At 43.4% G+C, this 17,408-nt stretch overlaps 1 protein-coding gene across 1 annotated transcript in view; it reads left to right on the top strand.

The window, feature by feature from the left end:
- The window catches only part of LOC119962094 (low-density lipoprotein receptor-related protein 1-like), a 2,271,162-nt gene that overhangs the window by 623,092 nt on the left and 1,630,662 nt on the right, over positions 1 to 17,408 (top strand). Inside the window, 1 exon segment of the mRNA XM_038789946.1 lies at positions 3,127 to 3,264. Coding sequence (XP_038645874.1) covers positions 3,127 to 3,264 — 138 coding nt within the window.

Genomic DNA, 17,408 nt, shown 5'->3' with positions numbered 1-17,408 from the left:
GCCCGTGTGTGTCTTCTGAGGAGGTCGGGGCGGTTTTTTGCTGTGGCGTGTTGGAACTGTCGATCGATGAGTCGAGCGCCATATCCCGTTCGTACGAGAGCATCTTTCAGCATCTGTAGGTATCTGTTATGCTCCTCCTATGAGCAGATCCTGTGTATACGGAGGGCTTGTCCATAGGGGATGGCTTCTTTAATGTGTTTCGGGTGAAAGCTGGAGAAGTGGAGCATCATGAGGTTGTCTGTGGGCTTGCGGTAAAGCGAAGTGCTAAGGTGACCGTCCTTGATGGAGATAAGTGTGTCCAAGAATGCAACTGATTTTGGAGAGTAGTCCATGGTGAGTCTGATGGTGGGATGGAATTTATTTATCTCATCGTGTAGTCGTTTCAGTGATTCTTCGCTGTGGGCCCAAAGGAAAAAAATTTTATCGATGTATCTGGTGTATAACATCGGTTGCAGGACCTGTGTGGTGAGGAAGTCTTGTTCAAACTTGTGCATGAAGATGTTGGCATATTGAGGTGCAAATTTGGTCCCCATGGCTGTTCCATGCATCTGGGTGAAGAATTTGTTGTCAAAGGTGAAGACGTTGTGATCTAGAATGAAGCGGATAAGTTGCAGAATTGCGTCTGGAGATTGGCAGTTGTCGGTGTTGAGGACTGAGGCTGTTGCAGCAATGCCGTCGTCATGGGGGATGCTGGTGTAGAGTGCCGAGACATCCATTGTGACGAGGAATGTTCCTGGTTCAACTGGTCCATGGGTGCTGAGTTTCTGTAGGAAGTCCGTCGTGTCGCGACAGAAGCTGGGTGTACCTTGTACGATGGGTTTCAAGATGCCCTCGATGTGGCCAGAGAGGTTCTCACACAGGGTCCCATTGCCTGAAACGATAGGACGGCCTGGTGTGTTGGCCTTGTGTATTTTCGGGAGGCAGTAGAGATCTCCAATGCGGGGATTACGTGGGATGAGAGCACGTAGGGTGCTCTGAAGGTCTGGATCCAAGGTCCTGATCAGTCTGTTGAGTTGGCGGATGTGTCCCTTGGTTGGATCTGCGGGTAACTGTCTGTAGTGTTCCTGGTTGTTGAGTTGTCGGTATACTTCTTTGCAGTAGTCCGTTATATTCAGTATGACGGTGGCCCCTCCTTTGTCTGCTGGTTTGATGACGATGTTGCGGTTGGTCTTGAGAGTGTGGATGGCGTTGCATTGTGCTTGAGTGACGTTCGGGGCTGCCTTGTGAATGCGACTGATGAATCTAGCATTGACGCGACTTCTGACGGCTTCAGCATACATGTCGAGTCTAGGGCAGCGGCCTTCCGGAGGTGTCCAATTCAACACTTTCCTTTTCGTTTGCTGCACCGCAGATCTCGCGGTCTGCTGTTCCGGTTCATTGGTCATCTCCTTGGGTTTGCTGTCGGCCTCTTGGAGTCTGTGGAAGAATTCACGGAGCCTCATTCGCCTGATGAATTCCTCTGTGTCTGCCGCAAGACTGATGGGGTCCATTTTGGTGGTGGTACAGAAATTGAGCCCTCTGCTGAGGACTTCGATTTCGTTTGGTTGAAGGGTGTAGTCCGACAAGTTGACAATAGATTTCCCTGTATTGTTTTCAACTGTGATACTGGGGGAGGCTTGGTTGCTGCTGGTGGTGATGCCGAGTTTCTCAAGCTTCCTGTTCTTTGTGTGCATATAGGTGGCATAGTATCGTTGTCTCACCTGTTTGGCGGTGTTACGTAGCTGGTCTGCTGTGTCCTGAGTGCAATTTGAGAATATGGCCTCTATCTTGGTTTCCAGGTTGCGTCGACTGCTGTAGAGCTGGTGTACGAGATGTTTGAGGAGTGTGACGGAGGTGCGGCGGCAGAGTCTTTCAGCGTAGTCTGTGTTGTATGTCGACTTGAGTGGGTTTGTGATCTGTAGCCCTTTCGGGATCTTGTCTGCTTTTTTGCATCTTTGTAGAAACTTAATGTCAGTGTCTATATGCGCAATCTTCCTGGAGATCCTCTCCACTTTGAGCCGGCAGTAAGTGGGAACAGAGTTGATATTTTGAAAGTACATGGCGAACAAGGTAGAGAGCAGCATGAATAATCTGTTGCAATGGATATTTGAGTGAATTGGCTTCAGTTTTCTGGTCCCTTCCCAAGAGTTCATTGTATAAATTGGATTTTGAATTTGAGCTGTTCACACAGGGTCGTAGCAGCTAGCATCTGTAATTAACTCATTAATTTGAGAACTGCATAATTCCTGTGCACATTTTTCTTATTCATACAAACTATTCATTATTTTGCTTCTCTGTTGGCAGCAGTGCGACAGTTAAATTTCTCATATTGTTTTTAATGTGGAAATAGGCCAGGATGAGAAGTTTGTCACAGTTGACATTCTTTCCTCTCTGGTTAACGCAGGAGCGTGTTATGTATATTAATATTCAGAACTTATCTTGGTAGGTTTCTCCTCTCATCTTGCAGCTGACCTCCTAGGTCTGGCATTAACTTTCTTTACAATATCTTGCCATGCCTGACAAACCACACTTCACTATGTCTCACATTTGCCATGTTTCCTTACTTTTTGAATCACAGCCTCAAGAGCTTGACCATTGAGGCAGCATTTTCTTCTGCCTTATTGCTGCACAGAATTGCCCAGAAGTTTATCATGCACTATTTCAGTGCCTTAAGTGGCTGCTTAGCACTTTCAACAAGTACTGGGACATGATTATTGCAACTAATATTTCTTTATTGCCCTCTCTATGTGTTTGATATAGCGCATATAAACTCACACTAATTAGAGTAAAACTGCGAATTCAGGAGTGCACTTTTTAACATTGAAACAACATAAGTCTTTAGTTAACCATCTATGTTTTGTTGACAGGTTGTGATTATATATTAAAATATTTTTATTATACTATCTGCAAAATGCAGTGGAAATTAATAATATCATTCTTTGTCGCGATCAGTCACTGATAACAATAAAACTCTCCATTAATACTGATCACTTGGGTTCTTGCCACATGTTGATATAACGAGCAGAAGCATGACGATAGAATATAGTTTAGGTAGCAGATGTATTGTAACTTAACGCATTGAAAACATGAAATGCAGTTCTATTTTATGGCTTTTTACAAAAATGTATTTTTGTTTCCCTCCACTAGGTACTGGACACCTAGAATTTACATGTCCTGTGAATCATTTTGACTGCATTGGGACAAGACGATGTATTCACATGAGCAAGCTCTGCAATGGCATAAATGACTGTCTGGATGGACTTGATGAAGGATCTCACTGTCGAGGTAAAGTTGCATTAAAATCCTGTTGCACCCTTTGAGACCACATTTAATGCATGGCACAATCAAGCATGTTTAAACAAAGTAATATGTTACTGTGCATTTGTTTTATTAAATGTGATCATTTGAATTGCATGAAGCCATTTACAATTGAACTTATGAACATTCTTGGATCTCCCACTAGCTGCCCTTCAAAATTGCCTTTCCAATAGAAGACACAGGATGACATTTTTGATGTTGGATGGCCAGTGGGATTTTCTTTTCCTGCCCGGATATGAGAAAGGTTTATGCCCCAAATTTAACCCTGCCACAGGCTGGCATTTCGATATTCCCAATGCACTCCCATGAGCTGTGCTCTCTCAAACCAGCAACTAGTGTAAGGCTACCGATTTTCATTTTGGGGCATTTGAGATGCTCAAGGCTGGTGACTTTTGGGTGATTTAACCTGCCGTGGTTCAGATGTAGAATGCTGTCCTATGACTGGTGCTGGCGTACTGTGCCTTGGATGGCTTGCTGGCAAGATGGAAAATATTGACTGCAAGAGTGGTGAAGGAGCAGACACTCTGACAATCGCAGAGGACAAAGAAAGAAGGAGTTTTAAAATCCAGTAACCGAAAAGAGGACATGAGAAAAAAAAAGAACAAACAGAAAGTTGAAATGAAATGAAAATTGCTTATTGTCACAAGTAGGCTTCCCATGAAGTTACTGTGAAAAGCCCCTAGTCGCCACATTCCGGCGCCTGTTCGGGGAGGCTGGTATGGGAATTGAACCGTGCTGCTGGCCTGCCTTGGTCTGCTTTAAAAGCCAGCTCTTTAGGTAAGGGAGAATAAATGGCACGAGTTATGACAGTTATTATGATCCCGGACCAGACCCCAACAGTTGCTCAGATACCAGACTAAAACCCCAATATTTCATTAAATTTGTTCCTGTGCTATAATTTTCTTTGTTCTTTTGTGACGTTTAAGTGGCATCTTGACAAATATATGAATATGATGGCAATAGAAGGATACGGACCCTGGAAGTGTAGAAGATTTTAGTTTAGATGGGCAGCATGGTCGGTGCATGTTTGGAGGGTCGAAGGGCCTGTTCCTGTGCTGTACTTTTCTTTGTTCTTTGTTCTTTGTAGGACTATGAGGAAAGAATGCTTTGTTCCAAGAGTGATTCTATGCAGAAATAGGGATATGGATCATTGAAACAAACATTATTATTATTAACAGTCTTATAACTAAATTTAACATCATAAAAAAATGTATAATTAATCATTAAAAAATGCTTAACAATGACAATTAAACACTAACTCTTAACTGCTATCTTTTATCTCCACTCAAACAAAACCCATCTCGGGTCACATCCACTTTTAAATACTGTTAGCCAATCCAGGAATACTTGCTGTGAAGAACTGGATTGGATAAACTGCCTTGTGAGAGAGAGATCCTTCAGGAAACAGCTTGAAGATCCTTGCCTGTGTCAACCTACTGTTCATTCTGCCAGCCTTTTTAGAAACTGCTGTTCTGTTCAGAGGCCAAATCTTTTGAACTGAACTGTTTTGAGAGAAACTGCTAGCCTCACCACAGACAGATCAAAACTGATCTCAAACTCAACACCTGACCGCTTCAGCCTCTGGCTGCTCCCATTAACTACATCATCTAATTAAAGCTAAATACAGTGGGCTGGATTCTCCATTTGGGAGACTAAGTGTTGACGCCAGTGGAGCATGTGTGGGGCGTGATTCTCCGCAAATGCGGGGAATCGTAAAGGCTGCCGTGGGACAGGCCGTGACCCACGGCACCCTTCACGCCCACTTCCGGGGCCGATTCTCCCCCCCGGGCGGGGTCTTGTAGGGAGGCATCCCCAAATGGGCATCTGGCGCCCGTTTCACGACGGCAGCGAGCAGGTGTGTTTGCTGCCGTGTTGAAATGGGCGTGAAGGCCCAGCCACTCGGCCCATCGGCCTCGGAGAATCGCCGCTCGCCGTAAAAATTGGCGTGAAACCCTCAGTGATTCCGGTACCAGTGACAGGCGAGCACCGGCGCTGATAGAAACTCCTGGTGCCTGCGTCGGAAATGGCCGGAGAATGGCCGAGTCCTGGGCCGCGCATGGCTGACGGCCTGCACCAGTCAGGCTGTACAACATGGCGCCAGCCGTGCGCGAACCCAACCTGCCATCTGTGACCCCACAGCCCATACAATGCTTTCATTATCCCTTGCAGCCAAAGTGTCTGCTTGCCTTGTAATCCAGGATTAAAAACAATTTTTTCAGCAATCATACACCCTTACTGCACAAAAACATATAATAAAATATATGTCTGAAATTTCGACATTCATCACACAGTGAATCCCTGCTGTTATGCACCTAGTTCTGATGAAGTGACATCACTTTGAAATGTTTTTTTTTACATTTAGAGTACCCAATTATGTTTTTTCCAATTAATGGGCAATTTAGCATGTCCAATCCACCTGGCCTGCACATCTCTGGGTAGAACATAGAACATAGATCAGTACAGCACAGGTCAGGCCCTTCGGCCCTCGATGTTGTGCCGAGCAATGATCACCCTACTCAAACCCACGTATCCACCCTATAACCGTAACCCAACAACCCCCCCCCTTAACCCTACTTTTTTTTTAGGACACTACGGGCAATTTAGCATGGCCAATCCACCTAACCCGCACATCTTTGGACTGTGGGAGGAAACCGGAGCACCCGGAGGAAACCCACGCACACACGGGGAGGACGTGCAGACTCCGCACAGACAGTGACCCAGCCGGGAATCGAACCTGGGACCCTGGAGCTGTGAAGAATTTATGCTAACCACAATGCTACCGTGCTGCCCCAATAGTGGGGTAGTGGGGGTGAGACCCACGCAGACATGGAGAGAATGTGCAAACTCCACACGGACAGTGACCCGGGGCTGGGATCGAACCCTGTTCCTCAGCGGCATAGGCAGCAGTACTAATCATTGTACCACCGTGCTGCCCATCACTTTGAAATGTTAACTGTTTCTCTCTTCCTAGACGCAGTAAAATTTGCTGGGCATTTCAAGCAGTTTCTGTTTTTATTTGCAATTTTGAGCAGCCACTGTACATTTCTCTTTTGCCTTTCATGCCCTCAGTATATTCTGTAAAACTCACAGCTCGTCAATTATTTTGCAGTGTATACAGTATATTGTTATATAGACAAACATATGGCAGCAAGGTGGCGCAGTCGGCGCCGAGGTCCCAGGTTCAATCCCGGCTCTAGGTCACTGTCCGTGCAGAGTTTGCACATTCCCCCCGTGTTTGCATGGGTTTCGCTCCCACAACCCAAAGATGTGCAGACTAGGTGGATTGGCCACGCTGAATTGCCCTTAATGGGAAAAAAATAATTGGGTACTCTAAATTGATTTTTAAAAATGTAGCCAAACATAGCAGCCAATATTTATACTATAATGTCCCACAAAACAGCAATGAGATAAATGCCTGGATAATCTGTTTTTGGTCATGGTGGTTAAGGAGAACTGACTTGCTCTTCTTTGGATTGTATCATGGGCATGCTTATTTTTTTCTAACAGTGCAAAGAATCACAGAAACCGCATTTGCACTGAACACAATTTCCACTTTAAGTACAAGATGACAAAACGATTTTGTAAAAGATTGATTTTAGATTTTTTGTTGCATAGAGAGATACCCCACCAAAGGGTATCATCTCTGCACTCACCAGGACAAATTTGGAAGAATACCAAATCTCAAAGGAGAGCAACAATTTACCCTGAATAAGAAAAAGGTGCTGATTGATTGGCAAGTGAACTCTGATTGGTAGAGGCATCACTGTGGAGAATGAATTGGATTGGATATTGTTTATTGTCACATGTACCGAGGTACAGTGAAAAGTATTTTTCTGCGAGCACCTCAACAGGTCATTAAGTACATGAAAAAAAAAGGAAATGAAAGAAAATACATAATAGGGAAACACAAGGTACACAATTTAACTATATAACACTGACATCAGATGAAGCATACAGGGGTGTAGTGTTAATGAGGTCAGTCTTTAAGAGGGTCATTTAGGAGTCTCGTAACAGCGGGAAAGAAGCTGTTTTTGAGTCTGTTCATGCGTGTTCTCAGACTTTTGTACCTCCTGCCCGATGGAAGGAAGTTGGAAGAGTGAGTAAGCCGGGTGGGAGGGGTCTTTGATTATGCTGCCCGCTTTCCCCAGGCAGCAGGAGGTGTAGATCAAGTCAATGGATGGAGGGCAGACTCGTGTGATGGACTGGACTGTGTTCATGACTCTCTGAAGTTTCTTGCGGTCTTGGGCCGAGCAGTTGCCATACCAGGCTGTGATGAAGCCGGATAGGATGCATTCTATGGAGCAGGAAACGGTTAAATCGCAAGCTTTTGTTTTAATTGAAATCAGGCAGTTGACTCTGAATGGTCATAGAATCATAGAATTTACAGTGCAGAAGGAGGCCATTCGGCCCATCGAGTCTGCATCGGCTCTTGGAAAGAGCACCCTACCCAAGGTCAACACCTCCACCCTATCCCCATAACCCAGTAACCCCACCCAACACTACAGGCAATTTTGGACACTAAGGGCAATTTATCATGGCCAATCCGCCTAACCTGCACATCTTTGGACTGTGGGAGGAAACCGGAGCACCCAGAGGAAACCCACGCACACATGAGGAGGATATGCAGACTCCGCACAGACAGTGACCCAAGCCGGAATCGAACCTGGGACCCTGGAGCTGTGAAGCGATTGTGCTATCCACAATGCTACCGTGCTGCCCTGTCATGACATTGCCATGAGCATTGAACCAGAGAAAAACTGTCCCCAAGCTTCTGTTTGTTAAAAAAAGGCACAATGTGTTGATATGTTCTTTTAGGACAGGGCTCTGTGTGTGTTAGATGCAGCTTCTGGCATGAGTACGTGAACCACATTGCAAGCCCAATTGATAATCTTAAATTTATTGTCAGTGCAATTTTACGCTCAGCAGGTGTTTCCAATCATGAACACATAATGTTGGACACTATGTTCTGAGTTTTGTAAGCATGGGTTGGTGGAGTACAGTCACTATTTTACCTGTTGCGAACAGCCAAAGGGACATCCTGAAATACATATATCGCATTACTAATCTATGGGGTGGACAGAAAGTCCTTTTGGCGTGATGTTGTGTATGAATTTCAGTGCCAATGCAATGCCAGGTACACTGGCCATCTGTCCCAGCGACTGGTGGATTATACAAAACAGCAGGTTCCTTTGGTTGTTTGCAACAGGAAATGTGGCTCATTTTGTATGCTAGAAGGCTCTGACTTTTTCAGACAAAAAGACCATGTCCACTCATTGTGCCTTTTTCAACTAATGAAAAGCATGGGAGATAGCCATTCCCTGGTTCATTCCCCATGGCAATGCCTTGGCCAAGAGCCGAGCTGCCTGTTTTTACTTTAAATAACAGCTTAGTAGTTAACTGGTCCCTGGTCCATTCCCCATTACACTGCCAGGCAGCATGGTGGCGCAGTGGGTTAGCCCTGCTGCCTCACAGCACCGAGGTCCCAGGTTCGATCCTGGCTCTGGGTCACTGTCCGTGTGGAGTTATCAAATTCCCCCCATGTTTGCCTGGGTTTTGCTCCCACAACCCAAAGATGTGCAGGGTAGGTGGATTGGCCTCGATAAATTGCCCCTTAATTGGAAAAAATGAATTGGTACTCTAAATTTATTTTTAAAAATTATTTTAAAAATACAATGCCTCCACCAATCAGAGATCACTTGCCAACCAAGCAGCACCCTCTGCCCATGCAGTATAAACTATTGTTCCGCTTTGAGATCTGGCATTCTTGCAAATCTGTCCTGATGATTGCAAGATGAAAAGCTTTGACAACATGTTCCTTTCACAACAATACTCAATTTATGACACAAATCAAGTAACTATAGACACTAGATTCACTGATCAGAGAGATTGCAAACAATGTAGCATACGTAGCCATAGAACATTCCACCAAGTAAGCTTTGGTAAACCTCACAACCTTTTTCTTTTTGTGGCAACATCTTAATGTACTTGACTGGCACCGCTTTACTCTGGGTTTCCATTTTGTCATCTGCAAAATAAGAACAGTTCAATTTTTTCTCTGGCTATAATGTCAGAAAACTGGAGAGCTTCAAAGGATTGAATCATCGGAAGTAATTAAATGGTTTTCCCAGACTCTGAAGTTTGCCTGTCTTTGATTTAGCCTTTTGCAGTTCCAAACTTTATAGAGTACTCTATGCAATTTTAAGAAAGAAAGTACAGTATCCCATTTGATGTTCCTCGTGATTACATTCTTGTTGTTCAGCTTGCTTTCCAATACACTTTGTGCTGCTTGTCAAGGTCAGCTTCCTAGCTTCTCATGAGCTGAATCTTAATCTTATGCATGAAATATATAGGATAGCAGAAGCAGCATGGAATTCTGTCACACACCCTTGATCTCTCCAAATAGGTATGAAAACACCAAACTGATCAACCATGCTGCTGAAGATAAACAAAAATGCAAACTAATTGCCATAGTTAAATTGGTCAGGTGTAAGCATAATTTAGCAGATAAATATAATGCAATACGCGACAGCATCTTTTCCAAAACAATGAAGTATCAAAACCTCGTAGTTCTTTTTACAAACTGTTGGGTTGGAGACCATGATAATAAGCTTTGCATAAGATTTGCTGCTCAGAGAAGCCTTACCAACCCCTAACAGAACAGTAGCATAGTGAATAGAAAATCGCCCAACTAATGCTCTGAGGATACGGGTTCAAGTCCCACCATGGCAGCTGGTGGAATTTAAATTCAATTAATAAATCTGGAACGTAAAGCTAGTCTCAGTAACTGGGGATTGTGACAACTATCATTGTTTATTGTAAAAGCCGATCTAGTTCATGAATGTCCTTTAGGGGAGACAATCTGCCATCCTTAACTTGTCTGGCCCACATGTATCTCTAGACAAACAGCAATGCGATTAATTTTTAACTGCCCTCTGTTCAAGGGCAGTCGGGGATGAGCAATAAATGTTGGCCTCACCCGCGACAGCCACATGACATGAAAGAATAGAGAAAAAAAATGAATTTCATCAACCTGATTGTTGTCTCTTATTTGATGCCCAGTCTGGCTGAATGAAAAGTGGAAAATGCATCCATCACAAGTTAATGGTGTCCAACTGGAGGGACCTGACCAATGACAAAGCGATTGAGCAGCTACAAAGAATTTCAAGAAACAGTAACATGCCCAGAGAGAATTTCACTTTGTCACATTCAGATCCAGAAATTGGCATGCATTCCACTTGTCTGTAAGTGCTCAGGTGTAACACAAAGAGAATATTAAGCATGGCTTCATTGTAATAATTTCATTGCCATGGCCAAACTATAGCGTATATCAACCAAAACAGATTTTTCTGAGAATCAAGTGTGGACAGATTAACTGTGTGCTTGTACAGTCTGATCAGCTTGTAAATAGCTGTGAGTTTATGCTTCAGGGTTTTCCAACTGAAATTATGGCTTCAATTGAGAGGAGCCAAATACAAACATATTTATTTTCTGTATGCCTTGTTACCACTGACATTTCATTGAGCAATTTGGCAAAGAAATTATAAACGTGCCCATCAAGATGAATGAGTTTAAGTGACTGGCGAACTAACAGTTACATGATCATTTGGCTTGGTGTCAAGAATTTAATCATTTGAGCTATGGGACAGTGCTATGTTTTATATGTTAAAGGTAATGGTATGGAATAGTCAACATTCATGAAAGGTAAGTTACTGAACAATTCATTTTAAAAAGTCCCTGAACAAGCTGAGTAACTCCAATAAATATCCAAGTTAATGCAGTTTCATCTGGAGATTGTCAGACCTAAGTGAGTGTTGCAACTAAATTATTCTACTTTAATGTTACATACACAAGAAATTCATTAGGTAACAAAACTGGACTTAATGTGGTTCCCTTACGGTTGTAGTTTGCCAAGATTATTACACTGGGGCTCATAAACTATTGCCAACCACAATTAATTGAATGCAGACCATGCACAAAGAAGCTAAAGAGCAGTCAATCCATACAGGAGAAAGAATTCCAGGACCTGCTGAGCACTGCTTGTGTTTAAGATGTGTAATGGAAAGACCTCTTTGATCTCATCATTCATTTTTAAAGTGTTGAGCCCAATGTACCACAGGGCATTGGAGAAATAGAAGGTGGTCTGCACACAAACCAAATTTGGCCACCTGCCAAAATATTTATAGTCTGAGTAATGTAAACTAGCAAAGCCTTCCATTAACCTGATCATACATTCAGGTCTACTGACTACCATATGCTAAAATTACCAGATTTCAGAAACCTTTTCCACTATGGATTTTTAGGCTTCTTGCTGAGGAAGCAATAATCTGTTACAATGAATTACGCAATTCCAATGGCACATCGTAATCAACAGGGTCTAATATTCAACCGCATCAACAACAACCATTTACATGTATAGAGTGCCTTTAACATGGTAAAACATCCCAAGGTATTTCACAAGAGTGTTAACCGGCAACTTGTGACATCGAGCCACTTAAGGAGAAAGAAGTGTTAGTGAGGGATCACGTTGGGACCATTGACCATAATTCCATTAGATTTAAGATAATAATTTAAGAATCTTTATTGTCACAAGTAGGCTTACATTAACACTGCAATGAAGTTACTGTGAAAAGCCCCTGGTCGTCACATTCTGGCACCTGTTAGGATACACAGAGGGAGAATTCAGAATGTCCAATTCACCTAACAGCACATCTTTTGGACTTGTGGGAGGGAACCGGAGCACCTGGAGGAAACCCACGCAGACACAGGGAGAACATGCAGACTCCGCACAGACAGTTACCTAGCCGGGAATTGAACCTGGGACTCTGGCACTATGAAGCAACAACACTAACCACTGTGCTATTGTGCCACACATAGATAACTATGGAGAATGATAGGTCTGGCCCAAAATTAAAATTATAAATTTGGTTAAGACCAATTTTGATGGCATTTTTGTTTTTTTGGAAACTAAGGGAAATTTATCATGGCTAATCCATCTAACCTGCACATCTTTGTAAGGTGGGAGGAAATCGGAGCACCCAGAGGAAACCCACGCAGACATGGGGAGAATGTGCAGACTCTGCACAGACAGTGACCCGAGCCAGGAATTGAACATGGGACCCTTGAGCTGTGAAGTAACTGTGCTAAGCTCTGTGCTACCGTGCTGCGCATGGTAAATATCCTGTGTGGCAAACCTCTGTATACCTTCTCCAAAGTCCCAGTTTTGTTACCAAGGAATTATTTCTTCATGCATTCTCTTGGCCCCTCTTATTTCCTTTCTCATTTCTCCCCTGTACTTTCTATGTTCTGCTTTATTCCTGGCTGCATATCAGGCATTCATCAAAAACCTGCATTTTCTGTATAATTCTAATCTCTATACATTTCATCATCTAGGGTATTCTAGCTATGGATATCATTAATTTCCCCCTCGGAGGATTCTGTTGAAGCACATAATAAAAAAGAGAAAGAAAGACTCACATTAATTTTTTTTATGACTATAGAATGTCCCAAAGTATTTTACAGACTATAAAATACTTTGAATTGTCTGGATGAAATATAGAAATTTGTATGTCTTTGAATGTAATACGTTTAATACTATGGACGGAGTTACTTAAAACATTTTTTACTCAATGAATTGTTGGAATTCACATTTCTATTGTTTGCTGATGATTTCATAAATGTCCAAACTTCAAGTCTCTGAATATAACCCACTGAATATACTTTTGAACCATTCAGAAATCCCAATGCACTGTCTCTATGGAAATTGCCTGAAAAGTTGAAGCATTCGATGGGCAATTGTTCTGCTCCCTGGTACGCTGCAAAAATGTCTCCAACTTGGAGTTAGAGTCAGAGACTTTGGATAGTTCCAATATACTTAACGGAATACTTACCCAGGAAACTTGAGGCAGAAAAAACCCAGTCTAACTCCTGGTAATTATACAACTGATATATACATACTTGAGTCCTGACTCAGACACGTGACCATGCCACCCACCTACTCTGACTCCATCCCCGACCCTATAAACCCCTGACACCCCCAGACCTGGTCTGATCCAACCATGTGACCTCTCACTCCGACCTGACCCAGCATCATCATTCGATTAACCACCCCCCACCCCCCAATGTTCACACTTCCCCGATCTGACCTGAAGTTACCTCAACACCCTTCCCAGCTGTCACCATGACCCCTTACTCATCCTAATCCATACTCACCTCACCTTCTTACCAACCTTACCCAATCCACCTTGTCTTCTTACCCACTTAACTCACCCACGCTACTACTCCCTTACCCAACCCACCCTACACTCTTACCCACTTACCCATCCTGCCTCCTGAATAACTTGTTTTACTCACGCTACCCTCTCACCCACTCCATCTCTTTACCTACATTACCTCAACCACTCTACCACCTTACCACACCCGCCTTACCCCTTACACACTTAATTTCCTTCTCATAGCTTTTCAAAGATGTTTTGAGACTACTTAGCTGAATATGTTCGCCAATGCCATAAAAGGGGGCATAGAACATAGAACATAGAACAGTACAGCACAGAACAGGCCCTTCGGCCCTCAATGTTGTGCCGAGCCATGATCACCCTACTCAAACCCACGTATCCACCCTATACCCGTAACCCAACAACCCCCCCCTTAACTTTACTTTTATTAGGACACTACGGGCAATTTAGCATGGCCAATCCACCTAACCCGCACATCTTTGGACTGTGGGAGGAAACCGGAGCACCCGGAGGAAACCCACGCACACAGGGGGAGGACGTGCAGACTCCACACAGACAGTGACCCAGCCGGGCATGTCTTCTGTGCAGATATTTTCCCTGTGCCCAATTAGGTTTGCTGTGCTTAATATGGTTTGGAAGGATCCCCATCCAGAAGATTGCCCAGAAAAATCGTAAGAATGCAAATGGGTATGTTTTTGCCTGATTAATGTCAAAAATAGAGGTTCTGATCCTGTTTGGAAGATTTAGGCCATTGTTGTTGAATTCTGAAGAGTTGATTTGCTTCATGTACTCATTAAGTATTTTTGTATTCATTAAGTGATCTGGTAACTTGACTACTTTGAAGGCACAGGTCGAAATGCAAGTTCGAACATTTTTTTTTGCCTGAATCTAAGCCTGGACCGTTCTAGATACCATAATATTATTTTTTTTTAAATTTATGGCATCCTTTCGTTTTAAGTTCCATCATTGTCATATATTTTCTTGTTTGTTTTGTTGTATATTTATTGTCATAGATTTATTTTGAAAAAAATGCTTCTGCTTTCTGATAGCAAAGGCGTGCAAAGCTTTGGAAAATAAATTTAAAACAGTCCTCAGGCATATGTGGGGGATAAAGGAAGAAGTGTGAACTGTAAAACTACACCATCATCGCAGATTGATGGGATGAAAATCTCCTTCGCTGCCGAACATGATATTAAGTGATATGCGTTTGGACAGTACCTACTGAATAAAAATTTGCAAAGCCAAAAATGCTCAAAATTTGGCATAAATTAACATAATTTGAAGTCTTATTTGGGCAGGATGACTTCACAAATAAGCAAATGCATGTTGCTGCAGGAGCCGGGAGTGTTCCTATGCAACTGGATTGTCGGATATTTGTTGGAGGAGGCAATTTGTCTGCATCTAGCTGTTTAATACCTGTCATATCAGTGCTTTCCAAAACATATTCCATGCTTCAAGATTTTTTGAATTAAAGAACTCTGAAATTAAGTAGAATAACAGCTATCATGCTGGAATCATAACCCACCAGCAGGTTGGTGAGTGAATGTTGTTCATGCTAGAGTAGGAATTAATAAAGAAACTTAAATTGGTTCCCTCAGTCCAAAGTAATAATTGCAGAGATTGATAATCCAAATGATAAAACTAAAGACTCTGATGCGGAGTTTGGCTCCAACATTTAGGGGATGGGTGTTTTTTAAACTTTTCTCTGGATTTTGGGAGATGCTGATAAGGTTGACCTGAGAAAGTGAACTTTCTCTTTGAAGCACTGCATTCCTGTAGCGGCTGGCCTTCTCACACAGGGGTGCTTGATGGGCACTTCCAGTAGCTGTGAAAGAACTGTAATGTATGTCCAAATCAGGATAGTTTACTGGCTGCAAAGAAACTTGAACAACATTGGCTGGGGTTATCCAGCCCCGTGGAGGTGACTGATGAAACACCTGAAGACAGTTGTGCCAAGGTTGCTACCCTAAGGAATTCCAGCAGCAATGCCCGGGGCCGGTAATGTTTGATCTTTACGATGGATATAGAGGCCATCCAAGCCACGCCAGCACAGTGGTTAGCACCGTTGCCTCACAGTGCCAGGGACTCGGGTTCGATTCCTAGCTTGGGCCACTGTCTGTGCGGAGTCCATATGTTCTTCTCGTGTTTGAGTGGCTTTTAGTTGCTCTGGTTTCCTCTCACAGTCCAAAGATATGTGGATTAGGTGGATTGGTCATGCTAAATTGACCTGTAGTATCCAAAAGTTAGGTGGGGTTGCTGGGTTACGGGGATAGGGTGGAGGTGTGGATTTAGGTAGGGTGCTCTTTCAGGGGTCGATGTAGACTGGTGTAGACTTGATGGGCTGAATGGCCTCCTTCTGCACTGTAAATTCTATGATCTATAGTGACAGAGGACGAAATTCTGTCACTGGGGTTTAAAATCGATAAGGAGGAAATGTGGGATAGACTGTTGGCACTCAAAGTTGACAAGGCACTAGCACCAAATGAGATGTATCCAAGGATATTGAAGTAAGTAAGAATGGAAATTGCGGGGCACTAGCCTTACTATTCCAGTCTTCCTGAGATTCAGGGGAAGTGCCAGAGGATTGGAGAATTGCAGACATTATGCCCTCATTCAAAAAATGTTGCAAGAATAAGCCCTGTCAGTTTAACTTCTGTGGTGGAGGCTTTGAGAAACAATTATTTGGGATAGAATTAGAAAGCAACTGGAAAAATGCAGGTTGATAAGGAAGAGCCAGCATGGATTTCAAAAGGGAAAATCATGTTGACTAACTTTCTGGAGTTTTTGTAGAAGTAGCAGAAAGAGTTGATGTGGATACTGCTGTTGATGTGGTGTACATGGATTTCAAAAGGCATTTGATACAGTACCACACAACAGACATGTGAGAAAAAGTACAGATGATGCAATACAATGGACTATAGCAATGTAGAAATAAAATTGGCTAAATAGGAAACAGAGTAATGGTTCGTGGATATTTTTCAGGCTGGAGGAAGGTTTGTAGTGGGGTTCCACAGGGGCCAGTATTGGGATCCTTTCATTTCCTGATATATATTTATTATCTAGGGGTGCGATTTAATGGCCTCGGCGTGCCGACTTGGTGATGCGAAGAGCCCCTTAAATCCTGCAAGAGGCTTCTCACAAGATATGCGATGCTTAGAACTTTGCAATCAGACTAAAAAATTTAGATTTTTTAGACTTATTTAAATATGAATGCACTGGATTTTTCCGAGGTGAGGAACTAACGCCCATGCGTGGGAGACCTCGCCATGGTGCCATTTAGCACTGGTCCACACAATGGTTTTACCACCGGGTAGTCAGGCTCTGGGCAGCCTTGCCAGCCTGGCACCTTGGCACTGCCACATGGGCACCCAGGTGGCACTGCGAGGCTGGCAGGGGCACTTGCAAGGTTCAAGCCTGACAGTGCGAAGACGCCCATGTGCCAGTTTGCCCATGCCAAGGATCGAGCCCAGACATTCCTTGCTCTTAAAAGGTGTGATGAGGGAGAGCTCTAGGACCCCCGAAGAGAAAGGCTGAGGCATTGGGGAGTCTGGAGGCTGTGGTGGGGAATCTGAGTGGATCAAAAGATCAGATGACATTGAAAAATGGCACTCCGATTTCTTCCTGCACTGATTTGTTGAGCTCGTAGTAGAACAGGTGGAGTGAACAATTCATAAAGCAGACTGTATCCTGTGTTCTATTAATAGGGGCTTAGAGTACAACAGCAAGGAGGTCATGCTGAACATGTACAATATATAGTTAAACTCAGCTGGAATATTGTGTGCAGTTCTCGACGCCACACTAGAAGAAGAATGTGAACGCACTGAAGAGAGTGCAGAAGTGGTGTTCAAAATTTGTCACAGGGACGAGAAACTTTAGTTG

This window comes from Scyliorhinus canicula, chromosome 2 (assembly GCF_902713615.1).
Source record: "Scyliorhinus canicula chromosome 2, sScyCan1.1, whole genome shotgun sequence".
Lineage (NCBI taxonomy): Eukaryota > Metazoa > Chordata > Chondrichthyes > Carcharhiniformes > Scyliorhinidae > Scyliorhinus > Scyliorhinus canicula.
This window is presented reverse-complemented; position numbering and strand designations above follow the sequence as displayed.